This window comes from Oryza brachyantha, chromosome 3, assembly GCF_000231095.2.
Source record: "Oryza brachyantha chromosome 3, ObraRS2, whole genome shotgun sequence".
Taxonomy (NCBI): domain Eukaryota; kingdom Viridiplantae; phylum Streptophyta; class Magnoliopsida; order Poales; family Poaceae; genus Oryza; species Oryza brachyantha.
The window spans coordinates 27,699,335-27,717,000 of record NC_023165.2 but is presented as its reverse complement, the minus strand read 5'-3'; the positions used below and the strand labels follow the sequence as shown (position 1 = coordinate 27,717,000).

At 41.1% G+C, this 17,666-nt stretch overlaps 3 protein-coding genes and 1 long non-coding RNA gene across 7 annotated transcripts; 1 reads left to right on the top strand and 3 right to left on the bottom strand.

Moving 5' to 3' along the window:
* Positions 1–2,591: 2,591 nt before the first annotated feature.
* LOC107303815 lies at positions 2,592–4,341 on the bottom strand. 2 transcript variants are annotated; one of them, XR_005811407.1, is made up of 4 exons: positions 4,034–4,063; positions 3,711–3,911; positions 3,141–3,407; positions 2,592–3,048 (listed from the first exon to the last, which is right to left on the bottom strand). It is a non-coding gene; the product is annotated as an uncharacterized LOC107303815 (long non-coding RNA). The 2 variants fall into 2 exon arrangements; XR_005811406.1 differs by having other exon boundaries at positions 2,593–3,048; positions 3,711–4,341.
* A 387-nt stretch (positions 4,342–4,728) lies between these two features.
* Positions 4,729–6,297, bottom strand: LOC102720414. 2 transcript variants are annotated; one of them, XM_040522481.1, is made up of 4 exons: positions 6,111–6,294; positions 5,883–5,989; positions 5,338–5,783; positions 4,729–5,072 (listed from the first exon to the last, which is right to left on the bottom strand). In XM_040522481.1, the coding sequence occupies exons 2-4, from the start codon at positions 5,977–5,979 to the stop codon at positions 4,956–4,958; spliced, it is 660 nt and encodes a 219-aa protein (XP_040378415.1). In that variant the 5' UTR covers positions 5,980–5,989; positions 6,111–6,294; the 3' UTR covers positions 4,729–4,955. The 2 variants fall into 2 exon arrangements, with proteins under 2 accessions (XP_040378415.1, XP_006650759.1); XM_006650696.3 differs by having other exon boundaries at positions 5,883–6,297.
* A 1,009-nt stretch (positions 6,298–7,306) lies between these two features.
* Positions 7,307–10,677, bottom strand: LOC102720128 (5'-adenylylsulfate reductase-like 5). The gene is made up of 4 exons (XM_006650695.3): positions 10,333–10,677; positions 8,685–8,866; positions 8,422–8,546; positions 7,307–7,998 (listed from the first exon to the last, which is right to left on the bottom strand). Exons 1-4 carry the CDS (start codon positions 10,534–10,536, stop codon positions 7,583–7,585), a joined length of 927 nt encoding a protein of 308 aa, XP_006650758.2. The 5' UTR covers positions 10,537–10,677; the 3' UTR covers positions 7,307–7,582.
* Positions 10,678–12,064: 1,387 nt separating this feature from the next.
* On the top strand, positions 12,065–17,399 carry LOC102719848 (elongation factor P). 2 transcript variants are annotated; one of them, XM_015835712.2, is made up of 11 exons: positions 12,065–12,311; positions 12,836–12,866; positions 12,952–12,965; positions 13,100–13,150; positions 13,357–13,426; positions 13,762–13,828; positions 13,946–14,013; positions 14,488–14,611; positions 16,177–16,216; positions 16,608–16,675; positions 16,840–17,399. In XM_015835712.2, exons 1-11 carry the CDS (start codon positions 12,099–12,101, stop codon positions 16,844–16,846), a joined length of 753 nt encoding a protein of 250 aa, XP_015691198.1. In that variant the 5' UTR covers positions 12,065–12,098; the 3' UTR covers positions 16,847–17,399. The 2 variants fall into 2 exon arrangements, with proteins under 2 accessions (XP_015691198.1, XP_015691199.1); XM_015835713.2 differs by lacking the exon at positions 16,840–17,399 and having other exon boundaries at positions 16,608–16,679.
* The last annotated feature ends 267 nt before the right edge of the window (positions 17,400–17,666 follow it).

The window sequence follows — 17,666 nt, the reverse complement described above, 5'->3', positions numbered from 1 at the left end:
TAAGCCCATTTAATAAAATTTCTTTCACCTACCATTCATACAACTGGCCTCCATGTATCATATTATCAAAAGTTAGTCAAACGTGGAGTAACGACGACTAACCTTTCTGATATTATCAACCACTGATCAACTCGGGATATGTGAAATGACAACACAAGAACACACAATATTGGTTAATGAAGTTCAGCTTAAACCTATATCCTCCAAGCTCTGGTTATGTCACTCATCAATTAACATAACAAACAAGCTGCTATAAGTCCATGGCCAGTCTGCCATCCTCTTATTGGCATCATACCGGTGGTATCATGGTTACGTCGTGGTGCCCTTAGAGAGGCTTGCTTGGTTACAGAATTCGATACAGCTCCAACCCCTATCACTGTTCCAAAACCAAGTTCAATTATACCCAACATACCCATGTCTCTTCATTTTCATGTCATTGTGCATGTGCTGATGTGCATGCAGAGGATCCGGATACGATTAGATGACAAAATCTTGGACAGCCTTTGTGTGCCATTTCAATTCCAATCCCCATGAAAGGATCCACCATGATCAGGACAAGAGCAAATGCAGTGCAGATACTGCTGTCTGGGTAAGCTGTAGGTGACACAACCTGCTGATGGCTACTTAACCAAAACATGCACACATACATCAAATCTGACTATACATATATAATGGCCCTAAATAAAATTTCGTTAGATGGAGCTGTCCCTTCGATTTCGATCGGATCAAACCGAAAGGGATCAGGTCACCTACACCCGTGCGTGGACAGGCACACGTGGATGGTGCCGTCCAATCAGATCAGATGATTTCTCTTTGCACGCTTTGGATTTTGATTTTTTGTCTCTCTCAAATGGAACCGAACGATGCATGGTGGATTCCTTGTTCTTACGTACTGGTCATCTTGTGCATGATGACAGGGGAGGCCTAGCTAACTTTTTGGATTTTTTAAGGTACCTTTCGATGATTGCGAGCTGTCCGTTACTTTAGATGTAACGGATCTGATTTTTTTATACTACGTTGGTGGTATGTTTTGTAGAAATTTTATAAGGATAAATTGAAACTAAAATATATAATATTACAATAAATATGTTATAATATATTATATTGAAATAGATGAATTAAATATATCTTACCGAAGTTTCAAATAAAATACTTAATATACTTATAAAAATATAAAGTTAGATTACACTGCTCCCCTGCTAGTAAAAGGTACCGTAATGATGCCCAACTTTTTGGTCATTTGGTGCAATTAATTAAGTACACTGGAATCTGATTTGCTACCTTAAATGCATGGATTTCATATGTTTTAAGTAAATTTCAGAAAACCGTATGTTTTATGGCCAAGGTTGCAGAAAATGACATGTATTATAGTTCGTGGTGCTTAACTCCGGGTATAAAAGATTGTTTCGACACGTTCTTTGAAATACGAATTTGATGACTGATTCTTGCGATAGGAAAAGGATGTGTATACCAAGATATGATTGTGATGTTTTTAGTAGTAGTTCATTGAAAACGTGCTGATCCGGGTATCTGTCGGCAGAATTATTTTCTGCTCTAACTGAATTTCAGAGGATTCAGGTATACATTCATTGCTCGAGCGATCATGCGAGTAACTCCCCACGGCCAGGCCTACGCCATTTGCAGCCTTGCATTCAAGGGTCAGTCCCATCAGTTTGTTGAGCCGCCATGACAACCTGACAAAGCTCAAGATGGAGAAGATGCATTGGACACAGGCTATTCAGATGAGATCAGACCAGGCCAGCTGCCTGATCCAATCTGGACGTCCTGGCCTTGCTGAATTCTGCAGACTTGTGGTTCATAGTTACTGTTTGTGTGAAGATTCAGTAACATTTGTTCAGAGTTTTGCTATTTTACACAATGAGAGGAACAATCTATCTGTCTCACTCTCTTACTTTTTGGTTTTAAGCTGTCTGCTGATTGTTGTTTTTAGCCAGGACTGATGAGCTTGGTTTGCAGTTTTGCACTGTAATTCTCCCATTTGCATCTTGTGTTGCACTTGGATTTTTGGGGTGAATGAGTTTGTTTTGAACTGAAATATTCAGTTTGCAACCTGATTCGATCAGAAAATTGTGGAAATGAAGCCCAAAGTGTCTACAACTCTACATGGGCCGTCCCGTGTTAGCCCAACGCCATCTTGCAAAACATCAGAGTGCCATCATCGTGAAAACCGGCAAAAATGAACTAATTTCACCTCAAACAATTCAATTCAATATAAACTAGGGCAAAAAAAATCTTCCACAATCCATTTGAGTCTATTCGGTTTGGAGGAATGTCATGGAAATTTTTAAAAAATTGCACCCCCATTTTTTTTTCGCTTATACTTATAGACCAAAATTTAAAATTTTCAACTTATTTGAAGTTGATTTTAGGGTATTTCCACCGAATTTTATTTTCTAGCCTTGGCTTTTAGATCGGTAATAATATGTACATAAAACTTTTACACATATTATTTTTTTATTTATAAATATATTGTTTGTATTTTTTCATGTAAAAGCCAAACAATCACTTGTTTCATGTGAAAATAGCCTTCTCTTCAGAGAGTCAGCATCAGCAGAAAGCAGTGTGAAAGTCATCTTCTTGGATGGGTTCCCGGCCATTACTCTACCCATAGAGTTTAAACGTCGAAGACTTTATCACAAGACTCTATAATCCCCAATGCACAGTTTGTAATAGTAGTTTCTATAGCTAAAGACATTTATTACTAGCATAAACAAAAATGGATCAGCTGTGGCATAACAATGTGACCCAATATACACCTCTCAATTTTATCACCAACAACATAACTTAAACAGAACGCATAGAACCATTCAGCTAGCAACTGAACCAAAAAAAATCACCATTCAGCCGGCAAGATAAACATCACATTCACCCGGAAGCAATCTCATTCACCATAAGCAATTAGAAGAGAAACATCACATTTGTTTCTGTTGTCTTGTTGTATTCTTCAGTAACATCTGCCCAATAAAAATCTGCCTTCCTACCATTTCCATCAATTGGGTCCTTTGAATTATGCAACCAAGCACTGGTCTACAGGAAACCTCAAAACAAAAACATTTTTTTTAAAAAAGAAAATCGTTAATCTTCTAGTGTGCATGGAAATAGGATGTTTTAGAACCTACCAATCGTATGTCTTCAGATACCGACCAATTTAGACGCTTGTCGGTTCTAGACTTCTTAACGATATCATCTTCTTCTGCATCTAAGTCTTCCACCATATCATTAGTTTGTTCTGCTGGAGAGGGAGTCCTTGTAACACCCATGTCAATTGGTGAAACTGAAGATTGACTCATTCCGGCCCCAACAAAATGAAATCTTCATTTGCATTAGGATGGTTAGCAAATGGGTTTCCTTGAAGAAAGTTGGAGAACCCTCCAGGTGGGTATAACCTACAGATGCAATGCATAGAGAGATGAAAGCAAATACTACCAACATAAAAAAAACTATTTTGTAAACTATTTGACAAGCAATGGTCCAGTTAAATATTTGACAAGCAATGGTCCAGTAAACTATTTGACAAAGTTGGCTTCTAAATTAATTGATATAGGAGTACCTTTCACAAGCAAAGGTCCAGTAGCTATTTGACAAAAATGGCTTCTTAATTAATTGATACAGAAGTATCTTTCACAAGCAATGGTCCAGAACACTATTTTATCTACCCATTGCATAGATCCACTAATATGAAGACTTACCTTTTGCTCGGAGATGAAGTTGGCCACCATCCAGCAACGGGAGAAGCACCAATTCGATGAACACCATCAGCTTGAGGAACACCTGTGGCTTTAGGTTGAGCATGGGATCCATCACCTCCGGCGACCGAACCACAGATCCCACCAGTACGGACGGATCGAGGATGGGGTCTAGGGGCGACTTTGCCTCGCCGTGCATCAGTCCTGGGCAATCGATTCATTTTGATTCAGGGATCTTTTTGGTAGTGGATGGGGAAGGACATGGAACCAAAGTGATGTATGAATGAACTCGATGGGAGATGGGCAGCAGAGGGATGGAGATTTACCGGGAGGGATTGGAGGGGTCGGGGTTGGAAAGAGGCACGCTGCCTCGAAATTTTTGGAGCGACGGCGCCTTTGCTCGTGAGCGAGCGCGGGAGAGGAGCGCGGGCTGCGCGGGAGAGGGGCGCGCGGCTCACGCGCCGCGCGGGATAGAAGCGTGGGGTGCGCGAGCGGAAGGGGAGCGGCGGCCAGCGTACGGGATCCAGAGGACTCCACGCCGCCCTCCCCAATAGGAGTCTACACAAGAAACGACATCCTCGGATGGAACGAAGACCCGACGTCCACACAAGAAACGGTGTCTACAATTTTCTTCTCTCTACAGTAGAAAGAGTGACACATCAGCAAAAAAATCATTAATACAAGGTTTTGGACTCTATGACAGAGTCTGGGTTGGGACTGCCCTCTATAGCACTGGTTGCATACGGCCTCTTCTGACAATCTGATATGGTTATAAGATTTTTTCTTTCTTTCTTTTATTTCCCCTTTCACTCCACTATTAATTTGTCATTTTAGTTGGAATTTGGATCATGGAAAGGAGGAGGAAGAAGAACAAATCACTGTCGGTTTCACGGTGATGTGTGGTGTACAAATCGACAAATGAACAGTCACGAATGCCGGCCAGATTCAGTCAGGCACAGCCAAACGATGGAATCCTCCAAACAAAATTCTGCATCTAATATCTATTCATTTCTGCAATTTGATATCAACCAAAATATTTACATCTAGTAGGTAATCTGAAAATACACAGGGAGGTAGGTTGCAGTGATATTGTACATGAAGGACACTTGGCCCTAACCAATATAAAGAATATGAGAATATAAATGTCTATCATATAACACTAGACCAATACTTTTTTTTTTTGGAGATACACTCTATCTAATAATTGATCGTGCACAGAAGAAAGATTATATCAAGGTTTCTAACACATTAGAATCCATCATAGTAGCCACCAAATGATATGCTTGCCCTTGCTGCTGCACCTCCCATTACTGTTGATACAGCTTGGTTCAGTCTTGAGGCTTGCTGCACAACCTGCTGAATTCTCTGCAGATCAGACAGGCAAAATCGTCAGAAGCAGTAGGCATTTCCACCTATCTATTGGCTGGTGATTTGGCCTAACTTGTCCTAGAAATCATTATCCCCATTTATAATCCATTCAAAATATAGTCTTGCCGTTTTTTTGAGTTAATTTAACAACTTAATTTACACAAGTATAGCTGAAGTTTAAACCAGACAACTATTCTTAAGAATCTGCCCACAAGAACAGTGCATTGATCAAGCATTTGAACAAAGGGACAGAGCAACCAACCTCATTATCGGCATACATCTGGGACTGGGTCTTCTGATTCTGCCTCTTGCTCAGCTGCTGCTGCCTGCCACCAAGCAGGAAGATCCATAAGGTGGCAGCTGCAACCCCAAATGAGCAGAGAGCCCCAACACCATTCACTCTCAGCTTCCCCACACTGAAACCATCATGTTCCCTGTCTTTCTGGACCCCTTCTTCCTCTTCAATACATTGGTCAGATGGCACTACAACGATCACCTCCTCCTCATCAACTTCCTTTGCACCGACAGGACTCTTGATCATCTCTTCCTCCTCTTCTGCATCAAATATCTCAATCACTTGAGGCATGACCTCTTCTCGATCTGGTTTGATCTTCATGACATCGATGTCCTTGAACTTGATAACAGGATCACCTACATAGACCTCTTCTGATGTTTGAAATGGCAGAAATGGATTCTTGGTCTCATCATCTAGGATAAAATCATAGGGAGAAGGGTGAGGTGTAGGGGTGAAGTGGTCCATGTTGATCATGATCAAGCTGGCACCAAAGAATAACTGATCATCCTTACCATCAATAGTGCCATGATCACTGACGAACTCCTCCATGAAGAAGGAGCTCGTGTTGTCAGGCAGGAGCTCCCACTCATCCAGGCTGATTGCATCCATGGAAGCACCCCTGCTCATGTCAAACTAATTCAGAAACTAGCTTGGAGATCAGAAAGCTATATAGCTGCCCAAATGCTTCCAATTTTGATACTCCCTTGACACTGTGGAAATGGTCAAGAATGGATGCTCACCAAGAACCAATACCAGTAGTGGTGAGGAAGGATACTTTCTTCTTTTTTCTGGAGGAGATCAAATGGAACAAGAGGCAGCTAATGGGAACAAGGACACTTCTTGCACTAGGGGAGATGGGTGGCAATCCAACTTGAGGGGTTTGTGTGTGTGTATTGGCTTAGCCTTTCTGCTAGGTGACAAAGGTGAAAATGTTATCTGGGGCCTACCAATGGTGACTCCTCATTTCCTTCCTTCCTACTCAATTCTTTCCATGTTTCTGAAAGATTGGCTGGCTGCAAAAGATAAATTATTCAGCAAACATGTTTAGAGATTATAATTTTTTAAACAGATAGGATATAGTGTCGGTGCACAGCTGAGAGTTAAGTATGAAGTAAGCAGAAGCACTTACGTTCAGACTGTAGTATGTACAAGCATTCAGATTAATTAATTCCTCTACTGAGTAAACTTAGCGATGATAATAGCTCAAAATACTCCTATGAACCAGCAGTATGTTACCTCCTTACTCAGTAATCTTACCTGGACGGCAAACAAACCTTCATTAAATATCTTGACAGTAGCTGTCAGGGATTAGGGTGCCACCTAATCTAAAAAGGCTAGGGTCGTCAATCCCTTTCAATCGGCTTATGAAATATGTTTCCAAGATACAGGTCCAATATACAAGTCAATTTGACAAAGCCACAGCATTGTGTGGTATACTGGGAGTACAAGTTTATAGAGAGGTCAAAGTCATTACACTGTGTAGATGAGAAGAAAAGGTGATGATAAACGAAACAAACAGGAACTGACGATGGAAGTGACAGACAGCACTTAACACGGTAGGCATAGGAGGAATCAGACACATGTTCAGATAAGTTCTATAGAAGTTTCACTGTGGAAAGCTCAGGTGAGACCTCAGAAAGAACTCACACCTATGTGCAAGCAGATTTATGCACATGGCAATATGAACGGGGACAGCACTTGCAAAAATCCAGTAAGTAATAGATTCACATAAAAATGAAGCACCTTCCAGACACATTTTTTTTTCTAGCTTCTTTCCAAACTGTTGATGTAGATATAACAAAGATGGTTCGAAAAATAAAGCATGACTACAGCCGTAGCTTCAGGCTGGTGCAGACACCGACTGTAAGTGAAGAGAAGTTCTTCCATGAAGGTTAACACCGTAATGATTAACACAGGACCAGGAAAAGCAAAAAGACATCTAAAACTATCCAAACTGTCACCACACATCTCAAATTTACAGTAGTTATTTTGACAGCGAGATTAGGCATTGCATCCGCAATGCAAAAGATATTCCTAGTATACAACAAGGTGAGGCCCTCAGAATTTACATGCCCATGAGGTTCCCACATGCCTGAATGCGCGCAGCAAAGCAACTATCATACATAGTAGGATGCGAAGTAAGATTAAATAATTTTGCATCACATGTGCAACTACACTAAAACAAAAAGGCATCCCCTGAAAGGCTAAGCACTTAAGCTTGCCTTGACGAGGATGGTTCACCCAGTGAAACAGAAGTAAACGAGGAAGCCCAAGCTCGAGCATTACTCGCACCTTTCCTTAGGTCCCTTGTCTTATTGCTCAGTCTAAACTTGCTACAAAGCCTCTTCACATCAAGCACATTCAATGCTCGTTCCAACAGTTGGTTTGATCCTCTACGGATCCCTAAGTTCAAGTTTCGAACACGGACAACCAAGAACGCTCTCAGATGGGCGATGACAATGGGGACAAAATGAGCTGTGACCTTCAGGATAATAAAAAGCACTGCAAGCAACAAAAATGGCTCGTCTTTTGCAATTTTATGCAGAGAACGGTCCCCTAGCATAACTGGCCTCAAACCTCCAGTACTGTCTTGATGATCAATATCAAAATATGCAATTGGATCGAGGCCTGCAATACAAACAATTTACTTCAAAAAATGCTTTAAAGCAACAAAGATAACCAAAATCTAGTCATAAACAGCTCTAGTGTGCAGCATATCCCTGTTTAGTCGATTGGACAACAAAATCAATTTTATATAATTAATTGCTGATATGAACATATTCAACATCCCAGATGAAACAACAATTGTCTGCTGGTCCAATTCACAAACATCAACCTTTCATACTAAAAAGGTTCCAAAGAGTCATTATAGTAAGATGGCAATCCTAGTGGGTGCTACCTCCATAGGTGCAGCTAATTACCATTTACCAGCTAGGGAATTGTATGGTTTACAGACCAAAAAAGCACCCAAAGGCTATATTGTCATTTCTGGGTTTAACATCTTTGAAAGTTGTCACAATTTTTGCATTCACGAGAAAGCAGTGCTTATACCTGTAGTTTCTTTATAGAAGTCCACCAGAGAGCTGAGATCTTTTGGGCCCCGGTACCGTACCATTGTAGTCTCATTTACAAGAAGAATAGCTGGGAATCCACGGACACCGTATCTTGAAAACAAACTACAATAAGCAGAAGCAGCATGATAAGCAGTAATCCACTAGCTAAACAACATTGATTTTAAAAGCAGGCATGATGCCTCACTTAAAGAGATATCACTTAAAGAGATATAGACAATAGAGGAGTCAACATTTTCAAACCTAGGCATTGCAGAGGATTCTTCAACAGTAAAGTGATATATCTGAGGGAACATAGTGCTGAGAGCTTCAAATATTGGCCGGAACTTGCTTGAAAATGGGCACCATGCAGCATAGAAGAGAATGGAGTACGAAACACCTCTGCGGCGAAGGTTCAATTCTTTATCAATATCCTCTCCACGCACCTTCAGTAAGACAAACACACAAGAAGTTATTGACAGATAATCAACAACTACAAACCAGAAGTTTGCAAAATTTGCAATACAGACTACTGAGAATTATTTACACAGCCAACTTGTCAGAGTATTTATTTAGCATAGCTAGACAATTTATTTAGCATAGCTAGACAATCAAATGGGGACAAACTCTTCAGGTAAGCAAAATGTGTCAATAGTAATTGACATTAAAGTTGGTTAAGGGATATCCTGAGGAACATTAATATGGTCAACACACATTGCACAGTTCAATAGTTCATCAATGAAAAGATTAGCCATAAGAAATTTAGAAATGCAGGATAAGGCCAAAAATTCCCTAGACTGCCTATTGAACAACAAATTTATGAGAAATACAGGATAGTGTAGTTCAATAATTCATAATGGACTATTAATATAGGATACTAAGATCATTAATACGGTCAACACACATTGAATGGTTCAATAGTTCATGAATGAAAAGATTAGATATAAGAAACTTAGAAATGCAGGATAAGGCCGAAACTTCCCTAGACTGCCTATTGAACACCAACAAATCTATGAGAAATACAGGATAGCGCCAAGACAGCATATTGAACACCAATAAATGTATGCAAAAATTTCAGTAGACTCCACACACGTTGAGGAAGCGCCTCCACGAAAAATACAGAACATAGCAACATTCCAGCCATATATCTAGCATTTTCTAAGCTTAGGGGCATCAAGTCAGCCTAATGACAGAAAATTCCTAATTTGGGGAGGGTTTAGTGAATTCCTATCTCTCTAACCACGCCAACATCATCATCTCAACAGCCACTTATTGCCACGATGAGATCCCCCAACTTTACCTGCCATGAGCCTTGGACCAAACATAAAGGACATGCTTATCCTCCAAATACCATTCTTCTATACGCTCCTCGCCATAAACTTACCAGGCATATTTTTGGCTTTTTGGTCAAACCACCCACACTTGATCCTTAATTGTGTTATTTATGTTGCCACAGCCACATGTCTGCCTTCTGCATCTTACATGAGACCCTGAAAATCCCTCCTGCCCATTCATTTCACATGATGCTTCCCTTAAAATTAATTCCTACTGCTGACCAGGGCAACATGGTGCAACAAGCGTTGCATCTCCATAACTATCCTTTCCGCTGCTAACCATGATTTGCTGACCTTACCTTAATCGATTTCGCTTTTGTCTACCCCGTTAATCAGCTGATTACAAGCAATAATAACGCATATATCCGCAAATCAATGGGGAGCACGCTACAAATCGCAACCCCATCAAGTGATTTGAGAACACACACACGCACAATACGTCACAGGCGTTTGGCCGCATTGACAAGTAGGTATTCCACAGGAAGAAGAGGAACACGCATGCGCTTCTTCTAGAAGCATGGCATAGGAGGACGAATTGAATTGGCCGACAGCGCCGGAGAAGGGCACCGGCCACCTACCTCGAGAGGCGGGGATGGCTCGATCCGGATGCAGGGGCAGCTCGACGCCAGCGCGTCGACGAAACCCGGTCCCCTCCGCGCGCATGTCGCCGGTGACCCATCCCTCTCCCCCTCCCCCTCCTCCACCACCCGCGCTGCCGCGGCCCCGGCGACGAGGAGCACGGCCGCGACGGCGACGGCGACAGCGGCGCAGCAGCGCGCCATGCCCTCTCCTCCGATCCCTCCCTCCCTCCTCGGATTTCGCCTCGGGAAATGGGAATTTCCTCCGCGTGCAGGCGGTGGTGGGTGGTGACGGATTTGGATTTGGATTTGCTCCTCTCTTCTTTCTTTTTTTTTTCGAGCTAATTTTGGGAGGCCGTGCGCGCGGCTAGCTAGTAGGGGGACTAGTGGTTGCGGTGGGCCACGTGTGCCGCGGCCGGTTCGCGTGGCTGGCGTCGTGACGTGCCGACCGGGCGGTGGGGCCCACTTGGCAGTGGCGTTCCTGGGTTTTGTTTATGCTATATGGTACGGTGGATATGGACGAGAAGAAGGACGCCTAATCCTAACCCCTGGTGTTGAGCTGTTGGAGTCATCCGACGTGGCTGGGTTTGGAAATATCTAATACCGTGGGCTAGATATAGTCTAATCTTCGCTTGTTTCAGTTTTGTTGTTTTTTCACTATCATCTTGTTGTCGAAAGGGGTTAGAGCAAAGGTAAGAAGGCGGAAAGCTTATGTGCCAAACGGTTTTAAACAGTGCTCCAAATGATTTTATGTTTAGCCTCTTTTTATTCTCCGTAAGGACGGAAAGGAGAAAATGAAAAAGCGCAGCCCGGTCAAGAGGTGAGTGAAGCAGGGTGGCCATTTTTTTAAAAAAAACAGAGGACGGAATAGGGCTAAACGCAAAATTGCTCCTGCCGTCGTTTGCGCCCGTTCCTTACGCCCGTTTGCTATATAGGCTTTCCATGGCGGGTCTAAACTGCCATGAGCAAATGGTTTTTGACCGGCCCACGTATAAACCAGCCCACCTACGGTATATATACATCCTCTCTCTTCTTTATACCTGTAAACTTTAGACATGTAAACTTATATATATATATAAACTTTATACATGTAAATTATATATACATATATTTATACACATAAACTTTATACACGTAAACTTTATACATGTAAACTTTGTATATGTAAACTTTATATATATACACATATACATACATATAAAAATTACATATACACAAAAAATAATAGATATAAACTTAATATAGAAAAATCTTTATACATGCAAACTTTATACCCATAAAATAAAAAATTTTATATCCATAAACTAAAAAAACCATATATACCCTAAACAGACCGGCCCATTACTGTATATAGAATAAATGGGTCATCCTCACGAGGGCGAGCGTGTTGATGCCTACCCATATTGGGCCCATGTGTAAGTGGCCACTCGGCCACTCCAATGTATTGAATTAGCCTTTCTGGGCTTTCCACACTCCTAGAGGGCGGTAGGAGATTAGATTTGTGAATTTTTGAAATGCAAAGTCAAATTTGTAAATTATTAATAAATAAATTCAAAATTCGTTAAGCCGCGGGTTGACGTGGGCCGACGGAATGGCAATAGAAACGGAAGCCCACGAAGACTATACGGGCCTCAATTTAGGCCACATTCTAGAAGCGGCCCAACCCAGCAGGCTCACAGCCCAACCTGCACAATGCAGTGGAGCCCTTTTCATTTCATTCGCCTCTCCGCGAAGCCGCCGCGACCCCCCCAACTCCGGCGGCCGCGATGCAGATCCTCCGGCGGAAACTTCTGGAAGCTTCCCGCCGCCTCCTCCCCCTCTTCGACTCCGGCGCCGCGCCCACCGCCCACCACCGTGGCCACTCCCATGCCGTCGCCACCCTCGCCGCCGCCGCCCTACGGGACCAGGCCGCCGGCTCCCTCGCCGCAGCCCCGTGGGCCGCCATCCAGCGCCGCGGCGCGAAGATGCTCGGCTCCGAAGTAATTCCGCCGCTACTTTCCCTAGCAGCTCCGTCTATTTACATATAGCCATCGCCAGGGTTTAGGGTTTTAAGCTAGTTGCAAATGTCTTCTGCTGTGGCTGTCTCGTTTCCGTCATCTAGTTTCAAATTTGTGGGACAACGGGTTTGTTTGCATAGTAGTTCATTGTTAATCTGTGTCTGGAATAGTCGTTTCAGCAGGGCACAGGACAAGTTTTTCGAAGGATCGTGAAGGATGTATTCGGTCTGCGATCTGTTGGTTTCTTAGGGTGTCTTAGGCTCCTGTCAATTGAATAGAATGCTTTTAAATATGTTGAAACCTTATATTATGTGCTATTATAGAAAATTTGTGGAATCCAGCTGCAAAATACAGACTACACTCATGTTTACATCAAGTACAGACTGCAAAATAGTGCCGCTGCTGCTGCTGGTGCAGGACTTTTGACATAATGATGCAAGACACATGAATTCTCTCTTGCACACATAATTATGCTTACATTAATTCAGGGCTGTCTTCATCTGTAGGTGAAGCTTGGAAACGTAATACAGAGAAAAGGTGTGTGCTTACGTCTATTATGTTTTATTTTTGTCTTCAGTTATTGTGGATTATTACTTATCCGTCCCTTCGGTCAACCTTCAAGGTCGCATTTACCAGGTATGTCCACTTGCTATCTTTGTTCTGCATTTGTTACCATTTTACATGAATTTTGTGGTTTATACTTCTTATTTATGTATGTTCTTATAAGAACAAGCAATCCATCCTTTCTTAATTTGCGTGTGTTTTGCCAGGTGATAAAAGCACAACATTCACATCAAGGTAGAGGAGGAGCTACTATACAGGTTTTTATCTTGTTTCATTCTTTTAATCTTTTGCAGCACACAATACTGTATAGTTGGGCATCAAAATAGCAAGCAACAGCCAAAATAATTACTGTTAGAGCACCTTTTTTAACAACAGAACATTGCTAAGCTAATCAAGCAACAAAATGAGGATATATAGTTATATTGCCAATCAGAATATTTTTCCTCATTCTTTGATGCTTCAGGTGGAACTGAGGGATGTTGACACTGGCAACAAAATAACCGAACGATTTCGTACTGATGAGGCTCTCGAGAGTACGGACACTTTTTGAACTCAATACAAATACATCATTAAAACCAAGATGTATAGGCCTTTCATATTTCACCTAATTCTCTTCATATGGTCATATCATATATTACCTGTCCTTATTGAGATATACTAGTGTGATTTTACATGCTAATTGCTTTGTATTTCTATCTACAATTCTAACTATCAAAGCAATACATTCTTCTGAAGTGTTACATTACATTAATGCATCTAGTTAATTTTAAGCAGTCACAGCTCATTTATAGTGTTAGACATATATATTACAATCATGATTGTTTTAGTGGTGTTAATCATTACATAACCTTTTTTTTTTAACATCCAGGAGTTTTTGTTGAAGAGAAATCATTCACATATCTCTATCAGGAAGGAGACACTGTGACTCTTATGGAGTACGTTTATTTCCCTGTTTTCTTTTCATTAAACGTTTGACATGCTGTACTGTGATAATTTGAGTATTTATTTTGTGTCATTTAACCATGATTTCACCTGGAATCCTTTTCTGTCAGGCCTGAAACATTTGAGCAACTTGAGGTGTCAAAGGAACTGTTTGGCAAAACTGCAGCATATCTGAAAGGTAAAGATCAATACTAACCAATAACAAGCAGGATATCATCAAGTCTAATTGCTAAAATATGCTCATGGTTATCCTTTTGTATAGTGAGATAGTTAGTTGTATTTTGCACTGTTATCATCATCTAGGGGATGCCTGCTGTGGCAAGGTTGTGATGACCAATCACCTTGCTTTAGGAAGCAGACCAAGTGTGAGAAAGCAGCATTTTGAGACAAGTAGTACTTGTTTGTTGTGACCGTTATTGCTACTCACAGCACAGCTTTTGCTATTTGCTGCCGTCATAAACTCATAATCAGCTAGACCAGCCATGATGGAGGGATGGACAGAGGTAGAGAGGGAGGGTTTGAGAGGAGGGAGGTGATCAGTTGTCTTGCATCACAACCCTTGGCTTCATAGTTTGGTTTTGTTAGTAGTGGTTCACAATGTATTTTGTACTTTTGTCATGTCATGACATCACACTCAATTTCCTTATAACAGACGAAATGAAGGTGACTCTACAATACTTTGATGGCCGACCTATGTCTGCATCAGTGCCTCCGCGTGTGACTTGCACGGTTGTTGAAGCACAACCTCATACAAAAGGGATAACTGCACAGCCTCAGTGAGTTTCACATGACCATTTTCATTGTTCTTTTCTTTTTAATTTACTGTTTGTTTCTTATGTTCTGATGATTTTTGGGTTAAACGTTCAACGTTGCCCTTACCACCTTCCATGAGTTTGATATTATCATGTTGATATGCTGGTCACTTTTCACATTTGTGGATAAAAATACTCCCTCCGGTCATATTTGACATTTAGGACAAGATTCAAACAAACTTAGATTCTGACATCAATTTTATAATAGTTAAACTTTATAAAATCTACTAATAAGTTTATGATGTTTTGATAATACTTTTCAAGGCAAATCTACTTGTACTATTTCTTTTGTTTTAAAACTAAGCATGTGAGAAATTATTGATAGTCGGAATTTCAAAAATTCGATCGAATCTTGCTCTAGACTTCAAATATTTATAACCAGAGGGAGGCCGCGTTCGTTAGGGAGGGGGATAAGTTAACTTACCCAGCGTGGAAAATGTAGCAATAGATTAGTACATGATTAATTAATTATTTATTATTAAAAAAATGAAATAGACTAATATGATTTTTTAAAGCAACTTTCCTATAGAAAATTTTTGCAAAAAATATACCGTTTAGTAGTTCGGGAAGCGTGTGCACAGAAAACGAATGGGATAAGATAACTTATCCAGCCTGCCGAACGCGGCCGGAGTAGTCTGCCAAATGTTCAGAGATAAGGTTAATGCTATATACTAAAAGGTTTTTCTGCTATTCGCAGTTGGCACCTGATGGATTAGGTCATTAGAATTAGACTTAATTGGGAATGGCTTGAAACCTATTGTTCATGAGCTGGGTAATAAATACTGATATGGTGGGGTAAGCCGTTTCTGAATATTTCTGTTGTATATGTCTTTGGCCCATTGATCCATTGGATTGCAAGATCCATTTGTCCAACTGTTATGAACTGGTCTGTGGCGTTCTAGTGGTGCGTGAAGCGGCGAGTGAGCAAGGGGATGATTGTGTTGGGGCTAGTGATGGCACTCATGGTTGCCCCAGGCGCTTTGCAGGGCCCTTACCGCGGCCAACGACGAGACTCTGATTGTGCCTAATGTTCTTATAGATTAATTATTTCTTAACTCCTTTGTACAATACCCGAACACCCTTTATAGTACAGGCTACGGGGAAGACTATCTAAAGGAAACTAACAGACAAAGCAAGCCAGAGATAGACTGCTAAAATTAATTCGTGCCAGGGTCACTGGGAGCACTGTAGCCTGTATTTTGTCAGTGATGCATGCGTTGATACTTGCCAAAGAACCGATCTTTGACACCAACACTTGTGGGCTGCCTCAATAAAGGATGGGCTAGGAAGGAGGCTTGGCTTAGCTCAGCTCATTTAACGACTGAGCCAAGCTGGTTTCCAACTCGCAAGGCTCAAGTTTTTTCCCCACCGCTATCTGTGACATGCAAGGCTGTGGGATCATATCTGTCATTCTATGCACTATGCACAAGGACAAAATATTGTGCTATTATGAGCTTTGTAATCTTTCACCGCTAGATTTTTGAGGCTGTGTTATTTGGGTAACTAAGCTCATGTTTGTATTACTGCAGATATAAAAGGGTATTGCTGGATAATGGTCTTACAGTGCTTGTAAGTTGACGCGTACCATTTCCTAGATTTTATGTGGCCTAGCCTTTTAATAGATGTTGAAGTACACCTAGGAATAGTTGCTGTATATGCTATCACTTTGATATCCTCTTTGTGGAAATGTGTGGAAAATGGCATTTGCAGCATACATGTCGCTGCACAGAACTGATTTAGAAGTACTGAAAATTAACTCTGTTTTGTTCTACATCCGACTTACTCAAAAGTTGGGATGCATGTGCCACTACTATAATCAACCTTGTTTTTGCCATGAAATAAGTTCCTTCTGTAAAATTTACTGCCTACATATCCTATGGATTACTGCAAACTTGAAAACGTTGATGGAGTTCACTGCTTTGAAATATTTCTTACTTCCTGTTACCCTTTTGGATCTTAGGTACCATCCTTTGTTGAAGCCGGTGAGAACATTGTTATTAGTACTGCAGATGATTCATATATGACGAGGTAAGTTGTGAAAGAAGCATTTACATATCTAGGCATCTCAATTACTTAAATTATGTAGTTTGATATTGTTTTTTGGACGAATGATGCATTGATGACTTCAGTGGCCATGTGCATACAGGTAGTTAAATTCTTAACAAGTTTTCTGAAACAAAATTTTATTTCAGGGCCTGAGGGCAGTACCAATTGCTCCAAAATTGGTGCTCGGCTTGCATTTGCTAGGGTAAAATTTTAACCGTCCTGTTGTGGAAAGACGTCACCTAGCTTTATTCTGATCCGGCTTCGTTAATAATTCAGTATTCAACAAGTTCTGTACTCATACGTGCTTTTCAATTCGTCTTTTTGAGTTCTTCATAAATACAACCCCACCAAGGTACCCCATGAAACTTTCGCGGGAACACGTATATACAGATGCTATTGCTTATTGGTATCGAGGGCCTGTTTGTGGAGCTTTAGATTTTAAGAAGTGGCTATTTGGTAGAATATGTAAAAGCTTTGAAATGGCTTCTTTAGTTTATTTTCCAGAATATGTAACCATAGATTCTCAGAAGCTATGAATCGTTTCGTTTGGGGCAGTTTCTGGCAGAAACAGCTTTTGGGAAAAAACTACAGCTAGGAAAAGCTCTTCCAAACAGACCCTGACTATGGTTTTGTAGTCTATACTTTTATTAGCTGCTAGGTTTACGCCATGACTTCTGTTACGAACCCACTTGATTCTCAATCTCCATCTCATCTCATGGACGTGAACGACAAATGTGACTGTAGTGCTACAATCGAAGAAAAAAATTGGTGTAATTGGTTAAGTAGGTAGTAGAGATATCCTTATAATCCCTCCGTCCTCACATTTGATAGGCGAATAACAAAAAAATTGCATGTCCATAAATGATCATCACATTAGCTATTGTGTCTCATCTGGTGCGTTAGACCTTTCATCTCTCATGCAGATTTATTACGTCAATCATGCATAATGCCTTGGGAGTTTAACATCCATCAA

Coding starts and splice junctions, on each gene's coding strand:
- LOC102720414 (XM_006650696.3), bottom strand. CDS start 5,997: ATGAGCAGGGGTGCTTCCATGGATGCAATCAGCCTGGATGAGTGGGAG. Junction 5,784..5,882: donor TGATCATGGCACTATTGATG/GTAAGGATGATC, acceptor ATTTTATCCTAG/ATGATGAGACCAAGAATCCA. Junction 5,073..5,337: donor AGATGTATGCCGATAATGAG/GTTGGTTGCTCT, acceptor TCTGATCTGCAG/AGAATTCAGCAGGTTGTGCA.
- LOC102720128 (XM_006650695.3), bottom strand. CDS start 10,536: ATGGCGCGCTGCTGCGCCGCTGTCGCCGTCGCCGTCGCGGCCGTGCTC. Junction 8,867..10,332: donor AGCCATCCCCGCCTCTCGAG/GTAGGTGGCCGG, acceptor GTCTTACTGAAG/GTGCGTGGAGAGGATATTGA. Junction 8,547..8,684: donor GAATCCTCTGCAATGCCTAG/GTTTGAAAATGT, acceptor TGCTTATTGTAG/TTTGTTTTCAAGATACGGTG.
- LOC102719848 (XM_015835712.2), top strand. CDS start 12,099: ATGCAGATCCTCCGGCGGAAACTTCTGGAAGCTTCCCGCCGCCTCCTC. Junction 14,612..16,176: donor GGGATAACTGCACAGCCTCA/GTGAGTTTCACA, acceptor GTATTACTGCAG/ATATAAAAGGGTATTGCTGG. Junction 16,217..16,607: donor ATAATGGTCTTACAGTGCTT/GTAAGTTGACGC, acceptor TTTGGATCTTAG/GTACCATCCTTTGTTGAAGC.